This window comes from Clupea harengus, chromosome 16, assembly GCF_900700415.2.
Source record: "Clupea harengus chromosome 16, Ch_v2.0.2, whole genome shotgun sequence".
Lineage (NCBI taxonomy): Eukaryota > Metazoa > Chordata > Actinopteri > Clupeiformes > Clupeidae > Clupea > Clupea harengus.
The window spans coordinates 20,058,403-20,077,545 of record NC_045167.1 but is presented as its reverse complement, the minus strand read 5'-3'; the positions used below and the strand labels follow the sequence as shown (position 1 = coordinate 20,077,545).

The 19,143-nt window shown below is 43.3% G+C and overlaps 2 protein-coding genes across 2 annotated transcripts in view; one reads left to right on the top strand and one right to left on the bottom strand.

The window, feature by feature from the left end:
• kiaa0930 (KIAA0930 ortholog) overlaps positions 1 to 19,143 on the top strand; it is a 39,508-nt gene that overhangs the window by 16,326 nt on the left and 4,039 nt on the right. The window contains exons 3-8 of the mRNA XM_031583286.2: positions 16,109 to 16,213; positions 16,421 to 16,498; positions 16,712 to 16,813; positions 18,084 to 18,224; positions 18,539 to 18,727; positions 18,918 to 19,074. Coding sequence (XP_031439146.1) covers positions 16,109 to 16,213; positions 16,421 to 16,498; positions 16,712 to 16,813; positions 18,084 to 18,224; positions 18,539 to 18,727; positions 18,918 to 19,074 — 772 coding nt within the window. The remainder of the gene's footprint in view (positions 1 to 16,108; positions 16,214 to 16,420; positions 16,499 to 16,711; positions 16,814 to 18,083; positions 18,225 to 18,538; positions 18,728 to 18,917; positions 19,075 to 19,143) is intronic.
• On the bottom strand, positions 1,444 to 4,139 carry LOC116224181 (microfibril-associated glycoprotein 4-like). Its single transcript, XM_031583287.2, has 5 exons — positions 3,605 to 4,139; positions 3,319 to 3,501; positions 2,527 to 2,623; positions 2,269 to 2,436; positions 1,444 to 1,759 (listed from the first exon to the last, which is right to left on the bottom strand). The coding sequence occupies exons 1-5, from the start codon at positions 3,614 to 3,616 to the stop codon at positions 1,512 to 1,514; spliced, it is 708 nt and encodes a 235-aa protein (XP_031439147.1). The 5' UTR covers positions 3,617 to 4,139; the 3' UTR covers positions 1,444 to 1,511.

Genomic DNA, 19,143 nt, shown 5'->3' with positions numbered 1-19,143 from the left:
TGTATCCATTTATCCTGCTGAGGGTCTGATTTTGAAACTGCATTGATTTTGTGGTCATTGGGTGTGATGGGTCATGATTCCTCAGTGCATGGATCACTGGAGTGGTTTTTGGCCCAGTCATTATGGTGCTTGCTACTATATCTCAGTATTTGTAAACAAACTAGAACTCATCCCTGGTAGGCCACCACAAGCTTACACTAGGTATGTCAGAGTTACCTTCACGAGATCTGCTTAAAGCAACAGTTTTGGTCCAAACTACCTATAAGGCATTCAAAAACCGGCCATACCACAGTTGGCACTGATTAACTGGTGTCTTTCTGTGGCATAGGTGGCGATGTTGTGCTTTGAAAGATGTTCTTACATTTTCTCGGGGTGATCCAACCCAGGCCACAAAACTACACAGAGCATGGGAATGTCTTTCACATGACAATATACCGGCAAACTGAATTTGGATGATACCAAAACTAATTGCCTATAACAAATCCTCAACAAGTGGTGAATTGCCTTTGCCTTTTTGGCTGTTGGGAAGCTTGGTGTAGTTTGTGGAGTTTAAATTAAGAGAAAAACTAAAATCTTCAAGATTGTGAATCAAAACGTATGGTTCTGTTGTGAATACAGTTTGACATATACTGTGTGGTACTTTCCAAATAACGTCACAACCCATCTTTGTGGCTGGTTTGCCTGAGTTTGCATTTGATCTCATCTCACCTCTTCCTGCTATTGTGAAACCCTTATCACACTTATCAGTGTCTAGTAGAAAAATAACCTCAATAAAAAGGGGAAAGCTTTATAACTGTATAATATATTGTCTGTAATAATTACAAACTTTCACACCCAGGTTAAAAGCATGGTCGGGGATTTTTGAAGGCAATCAACAACCAATTCAACCACCAATCAAACACTCCCTCCCATCAGCTTTCCCTTAATTGCCCCCCAGACACATATACTGACTAGAGTAAGATAGATGATGACCGTAAGTTAAGGCAAGGTTAGATAAGACTGGATGCTAGTGTGTTTTGTATGATGTGCACTCCCAAGCACAGAGAATCAGACAGTCACAAGTGCATAGTTCCCATAGAGAAAGTAGTATAGATCATATACTTCATTGGTGAGAGGTACTACTCTCCAAGTAGTAATAACGAATTATTGACCCTACTGAAAGGTCAGTGGAATTCCTATCTGAAGCAGGTATTTTTTCTGCTTTGTTTACACAGAAAAGGAAATTCAATGTATCTGAAGTATTAACGTATTGAAATGAGTCATGCTGAGGGGTTGGTACTAATAAGAAGGCAGTTGTATAAAGAAAAATGGCAAAACTTTATCTGAGACCCTACTTTTCACAGACCTTTACCTCACCACCCTTAGCAGAGAATGATAACTGTGTCATGAATAACATGGGTTTGTCTTAAATCTGCAATGACTGCAATTTATATACAAAGGCAGTTGATTTAAAAATGTATTATTTTTTAATACATCATACACACAATAGACAAGAAGAAATGGTATTGTGGTTAGTTCCCTAGTGGTCGTATCTTCATGGAAATGGCCTTCAAAGAGTTGAACTCTTTGAAGGTTCGCCAATTTGCTCCGAGCACAGAGGATTCACCCCAGCTGTACAGGCCATTTGGGTTGGCGTGGTAGCAGCTGTTGTACCAGAATGCTCCCATTCCTACGAATGCACAGTTGCTGTCATTATTTGAGTCTTGGTCACGGTCATATGTGCTGAACTTCTGTCCACTGTGGTAAGCCAAAGAATCCCCTAAAATACATGAAGGCAAGGGTCATTTGCATAGAATCTCTCCACAAGTGTTATTTCAGGTACACCTCACATTATTTTATTCAAAATGTAATTGTTGAAACCATAGTATAATTTAGTGTTTGATGTATATGAGAGAATTCCGATACTGATAGATCATTCTCATCATTCCTCACATCACAACATATTCGTCAGTCGGTGTAAGTCAGGCCAGAGACGACTGCGTCACTGATTCAACATGCTCAATCATCCGAAAAGCCGCCAACAAGGCTCCAACTAGTGCCAATGTTTTGGGACACACTGCAAAAACTAGGGCCACAGACGCTCACCAATGGCCCGACACTGGCCAACGGCCGACCGTCAGCTTGGCGTGTCAGGGGCTAAAGTCTATCTTAGCCTGTTTTGAGTGGTCGGGGAAATGATGCTCTGCACCGTTTAAGTCAGATTTAAACGTGGATTCACGTGATGCCCATAAAGATTGTGTTTAGGCTTGGGCTGGTAAATGTACTTACCAGTGCCTCCGTTGTGAAAGCCGCTCACTGTGAGTCTGTATCCATCCAGTTCGTTGCGGATGGAAATCGATGAGTATTTGGCAAATGCTTTATTCCCCTTAAAGTCCTCCATGTCTACCCTCAGCTCATACTTAGTCTTCTCAGTGAGGAGGTGAATGGCTTCCAAACCTACAAGTAGTCATACTTTCCATTAGTTATGAAATAACACAAACTATTTTTTTTTCATTCTGTTTTTATGTGCATCTTTGATGTACATACCAAGCCAGTATTCTCCCGCTGCATGTCCAAAGCCATTCCTGTACTGCTCCCATCCTCTGAAGAAGTTCACTGTGCCATCCATCCTCCTCTGAAACACCTGCAAATGTTGTTTCATGACAAAATGGTGACTAAAGCTGATAGTCTCCAAAACATAAAGCCTTTTTTTAACCTTTGAAATTTCAAGTCTAGTGATTTTAGAACTCCAGGCTTTTTTTTTTATGAACCTCTACTAGTGCTTCTAGAAGTTTATTTACATTCAAGGTGGGGAAAGCATACAGCGGGTAAAATAAGTATCGAACACGTCACCATTTTTCTCAGTAAATATATTTCCAAAGGTGCTATTGACATTTTCACCAGATGTTGGGAACAACCCAAGTAATGAATATATACAGGGAAACCAAAACAAATAAGTTCAGAAATTAAGTTATGTGTAATAATGTGAAATGACACAGGGAAAAAGTATTGAACACGCTTACTGATACGTCTTCAATACTTATTTTACCCGCTGTATTTCCTACAAGGTGTTGATGGACACGTGGACATTGTCTGTATCTTTAACTTAAGCATAGCATAGCATTTACTCTCCGTCCGACAGAAACATTCTTATGTCTGTAATTACCCTCTATTCAAATCACTTAATGCGTGAGAGGATGAATTATCGTGTTAGAGGGAAGTATTACTTCTAAATGCAGCTACTCTCCTGCTCCTTCTGTCCTGTAATTATGTTCTCCCCACTTTATTCTGCTGGCAAAACAGCCCAATCACACTTTGGCCCCACTGGCATAAATACTCAGTCCACTTCCCACCATCTGTCTCCATATCACAGTATACGTACTGAGGCGACGTGGCACATGCTGGGTATATGGTGTAAACGCCGTTTGCCCTGAAGCCTTCATCATAGATATCCGCACAGTCCAGCGGCAAAGAAGTCTGAGAGAAGGCCTCTGCACAGAACAGCAGTATGGGTATAAGGACCTGGAAGAGAAATTAGTTCATAATTTACAGTATATGAATAATGTAAAGCTTCCAAGCAATGTGAAAGTTGTTCAATGTAAAGGATGGTGTTCAGAGTTCTCACCTGAATTGCCATTGTTACTCTCTTTGGTCACTGGTGGATGTGAAATGATCAGGTATGGCTTTTTATATATGAGAGGATGAATAATTGTTGTTTATTAAGCCAATATTGCCACAGGCTATCTGTCTTTGTTTTGTGTTTCCTTGTTCCTGACATGTGCTTTCCCCTGTTTGTTTATTTTGTCATGTGCTTCTTGTGTTTGTTTTGTCTTCTTGTTTTTGCTCTGCCCGTGTTTGGATCCTTAAGTTGGGATCTTCTGCGTATTCTGTGTTTCTGAGTTTTTCCCTGCATCTGGTCTGCGATTGGGTCCTTTCCTGAAAAACCCTGACAGTACGAACCCAGCATGATGGACCTAGCAGACCTGAACCTGGTGAAAGGCCGACCAGTACAAATGGACCCGTATTGTATGTTTTTTGATTTTGTGGCTAATGAAGCCATACATCTGCTCCCGTGGGAGATCTTCTGGGACGGTGGTTCATTGAGTGGGGAGGACTGGAGTGCTCAGAGGATGAGTGGGCTGAGAGAAATGTCTTTGAGAAGTCAGTCTACGAGATGACTATGAGGACTATACCTATGAGAACGAGGATGTTTCAGATGAGGAGGAAGAAAGGGAAACAACTCTGGACGGTCTGTTTGCGGGTAGTCGGTTGGCCATCCGGCGAACGCCGTTCAGGACACCTCCTCAGGTTTCGTCCCCTCCAGTTCCAGCACCCCGGCTTACCCTCCAGCTCCAGCCCCTGCGGCGTTCCGTGCTCCAATCCCTGCGGCGTTCAATGCTCCCACAGCCGCTGCTCTTGCTGCCGCTGCTGCTCCTCCCGCGGTTGCTGCGCCGGCTCCTGCCGTAGCAGCTGGTCCGGCTACTCCTGTCGCCATGGGCCGCTGTCCCCACTCCTGCGGCTGCCTCCGCCCCTGCTCAGACGACGACAGCCACTGCCTCCGTTGACGACTCTGCCGCTCTTGGCGCCCCACTCCCAGCCACCGCTGCCGACCCAGACCCCGCAGCACCCGCTGCCGACCCCGAGGCGTTGGCAAATCACGTTCTGTTCTGTATTCTTCCCCATTACAGGTGCAGGCAACGACACTTATAAGCAAATATCAGCACAAACTGCACCAACATTTTAGGTGTTAACATTTCTTCAGACAACCCTTGCATACAGTATCACAGATCAGATGTTTTGAAGCATTAGTTATCTATAATGGTTATGTAAATGTATCCTAGATCTTTTTCATCGGTTGGGTTTGGGTTGAGGAACTGGAACTACAGGACAGAAAAGGACAGAAAAGTCAGCGGCATCATCTTGGACCTTTGTGCTGGCAGAACAGCTGGTCTCATCATCATGGACCTCTGCTGGTAGAACAGGCCACAGTTTCCCCAGGATGGCTCGTTGTCCTTATGGAAGGTGGGGAATTTGCGGTTGTTGTCCGTCTTCGTGGCGAAGCAGATATTATAAGGGAATTGGGAATCCCACATTAGGTTTAAGGCCCTGCGGATGTATACTTAAGCAGAATCAGGTCAAACACAGCCATGTTTGCACCTTTAAGTACATCCGTCTGTACATCCTTAAGTGGCTTCCTTGATCCTGGATGGCTGGAATAGTGTAATACTGCTCCTTTGTTTGTTGCCCATTTACAGAGCTACAACTCTGTGTGTGTGTGTGTGTGTGTGTGTGTGGTTTTAGCACACTTAGAATTGACAGCTAGAGGGACGTGAAGAGAAATTAGCTGAATTTGAAAAAAATTATAACTGATGAATACACCTTCACTTCACTTCACTTCACTTTAGATGCCAAAACGACTGTAGAGTGTATTTCTGGAATACCCAACTACCTCCCCTCCCACGAAGGGGAATTCTCCCCAGCTCTTCCGTCAACAAATCCATCAACAAAGAGCTTGTAGCCGTTTCCTTCTGTGACTATTCCAGGGGAGACAGCAAATGATTTGTAACGAGTATAAACTTTGTTCCCCTCAAAGTCTTCCAGATCCAGCCTCAGCTTGTGGGTCAAGTTCACTCTCAGGAACTGGGTGACCTCCAGCCCTTGCGTTGTGAGAGAGGAAGGCCCAATTTGGACTACCAAAAGACTGTACAAACATTTTCGAATGGTCAACAAGCTTAATAACCAAGCCAGTACTCCCCCATATGCGTTCCAACATTGACTCCAACATTCGCTTGTAACAAATCTCGGCTAGACGCGCAGAGTTTGTCGACAAAAATAAATCAAGGTTCATTAAAACCACGCAGGACAGAAAATAACGTGAATTGTATATTTATTTAAGTGCTTATATTGTGAATGAAGAGAAGAAAGTCAGGAAATACAAAGAGCCCGTAAGTGATTCCAAACGGAGAGCAGCAAAAGGTGTGTGCGTGAGTGAGTGAGAATGTGAGTGACCCTATCGTCTTCCTAGGCTTGTGATTGCTCTGGAATCGGTGAAATACGCCCATATATTCCACTGACTAAGAAATTACCCCAGTAGTACCTGGCCAGGCTTTCTATTTTATATATTGAGGTAACCCACAATCAGGTGACCTTTAAATTATCTACCTTCAACTGATCGATTAGCCAATTTTTATGTGGCTGATGTCACACGCTGTCCCATCCATTTTCCTCCGGATGTCCCAGGGAGTCGTCACAGACAAATGACGGTTGAGCAAAAGTAATATGCAATCATAGCCTGGAATTTATTTGAGGGGCTTGAAATCTCAGTGAAAACTGACCTGAGAGCAATAGGCGGGCGGAGCTTTATAACTCGTTTGGTTATAGACACCGTGCCATGCTTACAGTTATAAAATTGTGCAAGAACTGCACAAGTGTGATAAAACTGATAAAAGTGTTAAAAGTGTATAGGCCTATGTTATATTTAGCATCATACCTCCTGAAGTATAGCATGCTCTGCTGTCGAGGCTGCCAGGGATTTTAGCAGACTAAGAAGAAAGAGAGATGCTGGTGGCTTATGACTCATTGCAGATTTCGTGACTGCACAAGAAAGCGTAATGTTTTCAGGCTTTGCTTGCGTGTTGCATAACGGTGCCCTTTGCAGCAGTCTAGGCCCTGAGACCAACTTGCAGTTAAATGTTTCTCTGTAAATGCCAGGTCTCCAAGCCAATGCAATCAATGGTTTTATTTTTTTTGTATGTGACAGTGTGACACGTACTTCGAAAGTGCCATTTCAACACATTGCAGCTTTGACTCAATGTCATAAACAGGTGATAGACAGACTTTTTATTTTGAGATCTAGTGCGTCATGAGTCATGAGTATACCCACTAGTTAAACAGCAACTTGAGCCCCCTGTCGTAAGAGTGACGTCATCTTGTCTTGACGATCTCATGGCAGATGCCATATCTTGTCATTAGTCATCATGACGGTCATTATGCAGTGCCATTACAGTGTCATCTTACCAATTAGCATCATCATTAATTGTGATGAAAGCTCTTCTTGACGCCATTGCAGCCTATGTTACATGCTTATAAGCTGGCATTGCTTAAACATTTTTTAAAGCCTTCACTGACTGTCAGGGCAACTTATGAAAAGATATAACATATTTTTAACATGCTTATGACATGGTTATGTCAGTCATACGACCAAGGGTTTGAATACGGTGTCACCCCTAATCCTTTCAGAGTAATTCCACTTGTATGGAATGTTGGTGAATGATGCGGGCCCAATAGCCTATTCATTGAGATGGACTTCGAGAAGTTCGCTTCCTGAAGGTGTGCCAGTGGACGCTGTTGGCATTGCTCTGCCCCCCTCGTGTAGACACTGTTGATGTTGACGTTTGGTGCCCGCCCAGTGCCAGGAGCCTCCCTCATGCTTCTCCGCACAGTTGGAGTAGGGCGAGAGGTCCTGGTTGCTGTTTGTCACCTGTGCATACAGAAAGTAGGTTCATCTCACTGGCAATGTCTCTGTCCAATTATTACTCCACCCTCAGTTCGTAGATCTCATTCATGATCTCCAAACGTTACATGGAAAGTCTAGTAAAATTCTGTGTGCTATTATTTTTGTCAGCACATCTTTAGTTGATTGTTAGATGTGAACGCATCCTAATCCAGTAACTAATAATCCAGTAGCTAAGGACATCATATTAACCTTTCTACTCACCAGTCCAGTATTCTCCAGCTGCATGTCCAAAACCAGTCTTGAACTGGTCCCATCCTCAGTAGAAGTTCACAGATCCATCCATTCTCCATTGGATCACCTTTTGAGAATGTAAGAGAATGAAATACCCTTTTGCTCAATTTTTCAATTCTTTTTCTCTCTCTTTTTCGACTTGCGTAGTACCCTATAATCGGAACTCTATGTAATTTATCGGACTGCTTTAGGGCGAGTTCACCGTTAATGCTTTTGAAGGAAAGAAAAAAGTACCGGCGCGCAGCTTAAAGAGCCCCAGAGTAAAAATACCTGTAAAATTTAAAAGATTCTGTAGCTTACTTTAGTTAAGTGTAAGCTCATCAATATTCCCAAATCTCACCACAGTCACACATCCAGTTTCAAAGATGAACTCTTATCACACTTCATCAGTTTTGTAGAGTAGGCATTAGGGTAAGCAAAATGAACTGAAGAAATCTGTGAAGAGCGTTGCTTTTTTAGGGAAGGACCTCTGCTGTTCTGCATGAGCTAGAGTGATGAATAGTTCTGGGTAAAGATATCTTATCCCTCTGTGTGTGTGAGGCGTTGGCAAATCACGTTCTGTTCTGTATTCTTCCCCATTACAGGTGCAGGCAACGACACTTATAAGCAAATATCAGCACAAACTGCACCAACATTTTAGGTGTTAACATTTCTTCAGACAACCCTTGCATACAGTATCACAGATCAATTGTTTTGAAGCATTAGTTATCTATAATGGTTATGTAAATGTATCCTAGATCTTTTTCATCGGTTGGGTTTGGGTTGAGGAACTGGAACTACAGGACAGAAAAGTCAGCGGCATCATCTTGGACCTTTGTGCTGGCAGAACAGCTGGTCTCATCATCATGGACCTCTGCTGGTAGAACAGGCCACAGTTTCCCCAGGATGGCTCGTTGTCCTTATGGAAGGTGGGGAATTTGCGGTTGTTGTCCGTCTTCGTGGCGAAGCAGATATTATAAGGGAATTGGGAATCCCACATTAGGTTTAAGGCCCTGCGGATGTATACTTAAGCAGAATCAGGTCAAACACAGCCATGTTTGCACCTTTAAGTACATCCGTCTGTACATCCTTAAGTGGCTTCCTTGATCCTGGATGGCTGGAATAGTGTAATACTGCTCCTTTGTTTGTTGCCCATTTACAGAGCTACAACTCTGTGTGTGTGTGTGTGTGTGTGTGTGTGTGTGTGTGTGTGTGTGTCTCTCCCCTGCTGAGCACTGCAGTCACCCCACTGACAGTGTCTCAGACATGTGGTGGCTCACAGCAGACCTTCTTTACATCTCTTTCGAAAATTCTTTTAGTTTCTCTCTCCGTTTCTGGTTTTCACCTCTCATTTTCTTGTCATGTTTCTTGTTCTTGATGCTGTGGATTTGAAGGTGTAGTCAGTGTTTTTTGTGGTAGAAAGAAATGCTCCTAGAGCTATATTAATGATATAAATCTGAAAGATAATAGCTGCTGGTTGTCCCTGTGTTTTCTGTGCATGTTGATGCTTTGAGATGTTCTCTCGTAATTATGATGTCTCATACATGTAAACAAATACCTATAAGGGGCTGAAACAAACAAACAAACAAACAAAGTGTGTAAAGTGCACCCTAATATTGAGGGACACAATTTATTTGTCATGCCTTCAGGGTTATGTCATTGTAAGTCCAGACGAATATTCATATTTTCATATAACAATTGTCATACATTTTCATACAACAAAAAACACGTACTGGACCTTTAAGCTGCAATGTTGATAGTCATTCTCTTTGATTCAAGTTCTGTTGACTGACTGTTAGTGGTTTTGTGACTGACTAGTGTCTGACTTACAACAGACTCTTGCTCACCTTTCTATCTAAATCAAATCAAACAACAAGTCACGGTGAGCTTCATTTTTGTGCACCTCTTCTCGAAGCCATATGTTTGCAGTCCATGTCATCATATTTCACGACTGATCATTTTGATTTTGTTCACTGGCATTTTTGAGGCAAGACTTCGTTTAACAGACTTTCACTGGCAGACTGGAGATCATTTAGCCTCCATTGAGTCACTTTTAATTTGTATTACTGTTGTGATGTTGATAAAAGCAAAATTAATAAGTCATCAAATAGAACCTGTGTGGTTAGGACAGACATTATACTGTACAATCTGACTAGCATAGAGCCAGTTATGTGCAGGTGGCTGACTAGCATAGAGCCAGTTATGTGCAGGTGGCTCTATTGATTTTTCCTAGTGCATGTGGGACAAAGAACAGCTAAGAGCAGGGTGATTTTCATAAGACCGCATTCATCAGCTGCTGACACCACTTTTGCGCGCGTGCGTGTGCGTGTGTGTGTGTGTGTGTGTGTGTGTGTGTGTGTGTGTGTGTGTGTGTGTGTGTATTCCTTTCCCTTCCCTTTCGTGGACTCTGAACTGGACATATATGTAGCTAGCATAGCATAATTGTTTACATGGCTGAGCTTCAGACTGCTTAACTTGACATTTATTGATTTGTAAACTGAACAGTACTATTGTGATACATCTTCATAGTTAGGTTATTGGGTAGTTGGCCACATCGCTAAGTTAGTTCTGCTTCACAGACACAGGGTCTTCATACAAACCAAGAATCCTCTTTTCTAACCTGGCACCGTTATCCTACACATGTACTCACACACCCAGAAATGGTGTTTCATACAAAGTCACAGTTACACACACATGCACACACACACACACTCTTCTTTCTTCACACAAATGCGGCATGGCAGAAAGCCTGATTAGTATTGACAGTGTTTGCCATTGTGGCGGGGCCCTCGGTTGTTTAGTGCTCTCACTGGCGGAGCCGTGACAGGCTGCCTGTGATTAAATCACCTGAGCAACACACAGTGCCGCAATAATGAGAGACGTCTCTCCTCTCCTCCTCCCTACATGCAGAGTCATCCCTCGCTTTTTAATCTCTGCCTTTTTTTAGCCAACATTAGCATTTAAATGGAAAGGGAGAACACAAGGGATGTAAATAGAGTGCTCACTCTCTGTCCCCCTCTCTCCTCCTCTCTGTCCCTCTCTTTCTTTCCTCCTCCTCTCTCTTGCTCATCTCTCTCTGTCTCTTTGTCTCTCTCTCTCTTCTCATTGGCTCTCTCTCTCTCTCTCTCTCTCTCTCCTGTATCTGTGTGCAGCAGTGCTTCAGAATAATTCTCCATGGTGTGGACTGGCAGTGATGAGACTCTGTTTCCTCTGGAGGCCCAATATCTAGTGTGTTGTCCCTCTATTATCCTGACAACAAGTAAAGTCTGGACTGTGCCGGTCCATATCAGGTATGCGTTTGATTTAGAGCAGGGCCTCTTCTGCTTCTAAAGTCGAGAGACGCAATTCTTATTCTATTCCAATGTTCTTGTCTTTATTAGTGTAAAGGAACAGGATACAGGTGAGCATCCACATGGTAGCATTGATGCTGAATGAAAGGAATGCTTGAATAGATTGATGCACTGCCATATATATATATATATATATATATACAGTGGGGAAAATAAGTATTTGAACCCCTGCCGATTTCGCAAGTTTGGCCACTTGCAAAGAAATGTGTGATCTATAATTGTAATGGTAGGTGTATTTTAACAGTGAGAAATAGAATATCAACAAAAAAATCCAGAAAACTGCATTTTATAACATTTATGACTTAATTTGCATTTGATGGAGAAAATAAGTATTTGAACCCCTAGCAAAACATGACTTAGTACTTGGTGGAATAACCCTTGTTGGCAAGCACAGACGTCAGACTTTTCTTGTAGTTGGTCACCAGGTTTACACACATCTCAGGAGGGATTTTGGTCCACTCCTCTTTGCAGATCCTCTCCAAATCCTTAAGGTTGCGTTTTCAATGGGAGGGAATGTCAAGGCCAATATTCCACATTACATGGCCCCATCCATAGTCCACTCTATGCAGTGGAGTCGTCCTGTACCCTTGGCAGAGAAACAGCCCAAAAGCATAATGTTTCCACCTCCATGCTTGACGGTGGGGATGGTGTCATATTCAGCATTCTTCCCCCTCCAAACGCGGCAAGTCGAGTTGATGCCAAAGAGCTTGATTTTGGTCTCATCTGACCACATCCTGTCTCCCAATCCTCCTTAGAATCATTCAAGTGTTCATTGGCAAACTTCAGGCGGCCCTGTACATGTGCTTGCTTGAGCAGGGGGACCTTGCGAGTTCTGCAGTACTTCAAACCATTACGGCGTAGTGTGTTGCCAATGGTTTTCTTGGTGACTGTGGTCCCAGCTGCCTTGAGATCATTCACAAGCTCCCCCTGTGTAGTTCCGGGGTTATTCTGCACCTTTCGGATGATCACCGATACCGCACGAGGGGATATCTTGCATGGAGCCCCAGACCTAGAGCGATGGACAGTTGTTTGGTGTTGCTTCCATTTACGAATAATCGCACCAATAGTTGTCTGCTTCTCACCAAGCTGCTTGCCGATGGTTTTGTAACCCATTCCAGCCTTGTGCAGGTCTACAATCTTATCTCTGACGTCCTTGGTCAACTCTTTGGTCTTGCCCATGGTGGTGAGGTTGAAGGTGTGAAGTATGATTCTTTGGACAGGTTTCTTTTATACACGTCACCAGTTGAGATCAGGTGTACCTTGTTAGGCCTAATGAAGACTAATCTGTGTGCTTCTTGGGCACATAACTGGTCATTGGGAGCCAGAATTCTTGCTGTTTGCTTGGGGGTTCAAATACTTATTTTCTGCATCAAATACAAATAAAGTCATAAATGTTATAAAATGCAGTTTTCTGGATTTGTTTGTTGATATTCTATTTCTCACTGTTAAAATACACCTACCATTACAATTATAGATCACACATTTCTTTGCAAGTGGCCAAACTTGCGAAATCAGCAGGGTTCAAATACTTATTTTCCCCACTGTATATATACAAGGGATAAGTATGTTGTGTGTGCATCAAGAGGTTAAAAGAGTCTGTGCATTTGCATTCATAGTAGGTGGAGATGCAGTGCTCTGTTGACTCAGTGGCCTTTGAAAAGGTCAAGTAAAAGTGAGTCTATTGTCACTGGCACGCTGAACAAACAAGCAACGGAATGTCTTAACTCTTGGGATTTCCTTTGACGGGCAAACTACTGACAACATTATTACCATTGTATTTATTCATTTATTTTTATTGTAGATGTATGTACAGTATTTAGCATTTAAATTTTCAACATTTTATATGTGTACTGGGTGGATCTTCTAAACTTCGTTGGAAGTGCTGTTGGTCTTGTGACAGCATTGCTGAATGCCCCCTCCACTAAAATGCCAGTGTCCCAGCATGCAACAGCATTTTTATGGCACTGCACTTGAAGCGGTAAGAGGATCCTGCTGGCATTGACATTAAGCCTCTCTTCTATCTCTTCTACCACTCTCTCTCTCTCTCTATCTATCTCCTCCCTCTGTCTCTCTCTCTCCTCCCCCTGTCTCTTTCTCTATCTGTCTGTCTGATGTTTGAGCGAGCATGACATGGTGAAGATTTAGGGCTAGCCAGACTGACCGCATCAGACTAACCAAGCGCATCCTGTGATGGGGCTCAGCATGATGGCTGTCAGAAAGAATGCCCAGCTTACATGCCCATTACTCCTCCTTTTCGTCTGGTTTCTTCTTCTTCTTCTTCTTATCTTCTTCTTATCTTCGTCATCTACTGCATCTTCTTCCTGATCTTTTTTCCTTGTGCATCGTTTCCTTCTTCTTCTTCATCTTCTACATCTTCATCCTCATAATTTTTTTCTTGTTTATCTTTTCCTTCTTCTTCATCTTTGTATCTTCCTCCTCTTCCTTGTGTCTCCCTCTTCTTCATTCTATTCTTCTCTTTCTTTCCTCCTGTCTCTCTTTCTCCTCCTACCCTTCCCCCCCTCCCCCCTTCTCTTACTGCTGTCAGACATGTGTGTTCACAGTAAGAACCATACTCGCAATTTTGTATCATTCCTGTAATGCCGTGATGCAATTGAAAAAATTTTTTTTTAGAAAGTGCAGTGAAATGGATTGAAATCACAAGAAATTTAATGAGAACTCACCTCAGCAGCTAACTGTAGTTCTGTTCTGTTTGTCTGTGCTGCCCAGTAAAACAGCCCCAGTTAGCACCCTGTAAAATAATTTTATCTACACCATCAGCATAATGTCCATCTGACACACCAGAAAACAAGGCTTTTAGCAGCGCAGCGACACACTGTCATTACAATGCAAAATGTGTCATGACATAATCTTAAATAAATAATAATTTTAAAAGTATGTCTCACGGGGCTAGATTTGACGTGTGCACTGAGGACAAGTCAGTTCTGGAACTGGGTGACGGTGCAAGCTGACACTAGCCTACTCAGGAGTCTACATTAATGTAGCTATATAAACAGATGTTCTCTCGTTAGGTCTAACCAGGTTTAACTATGTAGGTTACTTTACCTGTTTTGTTGACTCATTCATGGCCCTAAGCTACTCATCATAGTTTCACATACAGGTAGGCCTACTTCTCATTATTGCTGAACAATCTCAAAGGCTGTCATGTCGTATGTGCGTATAGTGGCTACAGTTTCAGCAGAGTCTCTGTACTCTCTGGTAATGACCTGGTGGTTGGCTTCCCACAGGTAAAACACTGGATCTGTTTTATGGTCTAATTCCTGTGTGCGAGCCTGGTTTCCGACCCTTGAGTCCCTTCAGGCGTAAGGAACGCGAAGAGCAGAGCTGCTCCGCAGTTGGGCCTCAATAATGTATGCAGTCAGTCGGTGGCCTCCGACTGCTCAGACGAGCCGTTTGCTGAATAAGGAGGGAGCATCCGTGAGTGTGCTGGCAAGAGTTCAGGGTCCAGATGTTTTGACTCTGTGTGCACGTTGGGGATTTCCTAGTTGCTGTTTGTTCTCTTTTTTGTTGTGTCAGCGTGGTTTGGATTGGGTGTGCGTTGTTATGATATATATATTGTTGATATATATGTGTGTGTGTGTGTGTGTGTGTGTGTGTGTGTGTGTGTGTGTGTGTGTATGTGTATGTGTATTTCAGAGTTGGTCTGCTTGTATACGAGACACCAAGAGTTGGGGAGAGTTGGTGACCTAGATTGGTTTTACTGTTGTGAATACATGCATGGTGGAGCTGAAGGGGTTTATTGCCTTGAGGTTTACAGAATAGAATATTCACAGACACAATCTCAGAGGGCAATAGGATTATCGTAGTACACACTTACAGACGCACAGAGACACACTTCACTGTCACTATAGCAACCCCCACATCTTGGAATCATGAAGTCAGAGATGCCCGATGTGTGAACCAGTAAGGAGTTTGGACGAGGGAGTATTTCATCACAGGAAGATAAGCACAGTCATTTTGGAATAGAGCACACACACACACACACACACACACACACACACACTCATTCTCTCACTCACTCACACACACAAACATGAATATGCACGCACACACACACACTCAAGGAGAGCCCATAAGCATCACCATAATCACCTTGCCTTATGAGCAGCCAAGGACAGACTGCCCTCCGTATAGCCAGGAATGAAGGTCCTTGACATGCATCAGGCGCCGCCAGTGGGCATCGGTCTTTATGCAAACGACAACATCACTACTGAGATGTGAAGGAGGAGTGCAGTGAAAAACAGAAGTTGCGGATGAATGTGGTTTAGTCCATGGGGAGCCTCCAGATTTAGTTCAGGCAAAAGGAAGTTAACCAATAAGGCTTAGTAGGTAAGAATGTATATGGTCCAAAATCAATCAAAACATTGTTTTCTGGAGCAGTGGATCACCCAGACAGATTCATCAGCTTCCCTCACAGATGATCATCTGCAGCCTGAATCTTTCTTTCTTTCTTTCAGTCCCCCGTTCCTCTCTTGCCGCCCCCATCTCTTCCTCTCTTTTTTGTCTTTATTAGTCCGTCTCTCTCATAGGACTCACATGCCTCCCAGACACACACAGAGTGAGTTATAACCTGTCACACTGCTGGGGCGAGAGCCAGGCTCATATCTAATGGGAGAGAGAAAAGATACAATCTAAAGCCAGCAGCGACATGAAGCAGTAATCAAGATGACCCTTTTTGCTTTAAAGGACAAAAGAAAGTAAAGTACACTTGAGCAACGAAAGTGTGAACTGATGATGTCCTCTGGTGTCACCTTCCCAAACTAATATCACACCTGTCAAGCACCTGGGGCTTGTGTGATTGTTTTTTTTTATTATTATTAATAGGTGACGATGATGACGTCCATGTCTAGTTTAGTTTGCACTGAGATGTACTGGGTCTCCTGCATGAACGATTTATATTATTGGTATATTTAGTAATATAATCCCACATTATGAGATATGTACTATGTGGACATTTTACTTTACTTGTTTGCACAGAGATGTAGTAGGTCTCCTGCAGATATGCTTACTTAAGTATGTGCTTTGTGCTCTTCAGGTGGAGGTGGAGGTCTACAGGAGGGACTCCAAGAAGCTTCCTGGCCTGGGGGATCCTGACATTGACTGGGAGGAGAGTGTCTACTTGAACCTCATTCTGCAGAAGGTAAGAGGGCTCGGTTACAGCAGTTGGTCTTCTTATGGAGAGCTGATGAAGCTCATCACACTAGGAAGCTTTTTAATGTGCACACTACATTATACATACTCATCTCATAATATGGGATTATGCATTAATATACATTGTATGTAATAGTATTATATTAAAATGATATACTAATATGATTATGAATATTGTTGCTGTTGTCATCCCCAGCTGGATTATGTGGTCACCTGTGCAGTGTGCACTCGTTCCGATGCAGGTGACATTCACATCCATAAAAAGAAGTCTCAGGTGAGATGGAAGGACATGCAGCTTGAGTCGTCTGTTGGCATCATAGAGACATGTGCATGGTTTTGGTATTTAACCGTTACAGAGAAGCTTATTTTTTTGTTTATGTGTGTATCTGTATACTAATACTTGTTTGTTTATACAAGTGAGGACAGTACATATGTACAGTACATACATTCAGTCTATCTATCTCTGCCTGTTTCTTTCTATATCCAGCAAGTCTTCGCCTCGCCCAGCAAACACCCCATGGACAGTAAGGGCGAAGAGTCCAAGATGAGCTACCCCAACATCTTTTTCATGATCGACAACTTTGACGAGGTAAGTCCCACCCCCTCCTCCCTTCCCCTTTACTTCCCAGACAATCTAATGAGACAGTTCCGAGGGTTTGATTGACTGTGGGAACCGGCCAATGGGGCCCCTGGGATGTGCTGTTGATTGAGTCCTGAGTGGCCAGCTGTCTAATGAATTGTGACCTCATGGGGTCACAGACGTCCATGTTGCCAGAGCAGCTTCATTAACTGGGCAGGGAAACGGGTAGCTACTGTTTCAAATGGCCTCGCTCCTGATGAGAAATCAATGAGGTCAAGTCAACTCTCATTTATTTATAGAGCACATTTAAAAACAATAGGACCAAAGTGCACCCCAGTCAAGGTTAATCAATTTACTATTTTAAAAAAACAGACATAAATATTATAAATATATCACAATATAAGAGAAATAATACAAGAGGGAAATAGATTAGCGAAAAAACATAATGCAACAGATGAACATAAGCAAGCAAAATCGAAAAATGATAAAAAAAGAGGATGGATAAGAGATGAGCATAAATATGGGGTAATAGAACAGAATAAAACCACCAAAACGATACAAATACAACAAAAGAACACATTTAAAAACATAAAGTAAACCTCAGACTGACTAAAAGCACAAATAAAAAGCCTAACCTCTGAACTAAGTGCAGGTAGCAAATCTAACATCAAAGGGGAGACTATTCCATCATTAATTTAGACCAATGACAGTAAAAGCTCGACCACCCTTTGATTTAAAATGAGCCTCACCACTCAGCTTAGTCTAGTCTGTCAAACGAGGAGGTCAACGATGTTAGGATGCCATGAAAGGAAAGACGATGTCATGGATACGGTGATGAGTGTTTAAATAAAACACACTGTCAGTTTGGCCCATGCAATTGCAGAATGACATGCAGAAGTTGGATGTCATACAAGTGTGAAGCTAATTAATGATCTTATCTGTTCAATGGGAATGGCTCTAAGAGACTTTAGCCACTTGTGTGGATTTAGGTCATGCCACTTACATCTTCATAGTGACCAATGTAAAGTGATCTAGCGTGTTCTTTAGAAAACCAGGCTCTTGTTTTACAAGATTGTTATCTTAAATTACTGCCATTCATTCTACATGCTTTTTAAAAAGTGGAGTACATTTTTAGAGGTCTAGAAACAGCGGTAGCAACGGTTAACTAGTTCAACTGCTGGAGCTACACAAATGTACTCTCAAGCAGTGGTGTAGCGGTGATGCTAGTAAGGTTGTGAGATCCTGATGACTTGTCCAACATGTCCGCTGTGACGCACAGGTGTTCAGCGACATGTCTGTCGGAGAAGGAGAGATGGTGTGTGTGGAACTGGTGGCGAGCGACAAGACCAACACCTTCCAGGGAGTAATCTTCCAGGGCTCCATCCGCTACGAGGCCCTGAGGAAGGTCTACGACAACAGGGTAAGGTGCAGCCCTGCCCTGATCACAGCTCTGGCAGTCTCTCAAGTTTGATTCACTTACGTTCCTCCGTGGCACTTTGTGTTCAGTTTCAAGCCTTCATGTTTATTCAAGTGAAAGTCTTAACCACAAACCATCTCAGTCTTTTTGAAGCATCTCCACCATCTGTTTTCGGTTCCTCTGCAGAGCAAATAAAGCCAAATTCTGTATGATGTACCTCTAATTATGTCAAGTTCTCTCTTGCGTGTCGCCACTGTGGATGTGTGTGTGTGTGTGTGTGTGTGAACGCTTGTGTATGTGCTTGTGTGTGTGTATAGGTGAGCGTGGCAGCGAAGATGGCTCAGAGGATGTCGTTCGGCTTTTACAAGTCCAACAACATGGAGTTTGTGCGGATGAAGGGTCCGCAGGGCAAAGGGCACGCGGAGATGGCAGTGAGCCGAGTGCCCACTGGAGACACGTCGCCCTGCGGCACGGAGGAGGATCAGGACTCCCCAATGCACGAGCGGGTCAGTGCCACACACACACACACACACACACACACACACACACACACACACACAGACATTTCTCAGAATGACAAACTCAGATTTATGAGGTCTTCCTGACCACCTGATAGCAATGCACCAGCATGTCAGCATCAATACACACAACTCATCATCTGCTGCTTCACCCCCCCCCTCCCCTTCTACCACACAGATGACGTCGTTCAGCACGCCCCCGACCCCAGAGCGCAACCGTCCGTCCTTCTTCTCTCCGTCGCTGCGCAGGAAGGTGCCACGCACCCTGGCCGAGATGAAGAAGTCGCACTCGGCCAATGACAGCGAGGAGTTCTTCAGGGAGGAGGACGACGCAGGTGAGCAACCTCCACTCTCTCCACCTCACACACACATACTCTCTCCACCACACACACACACACACACTC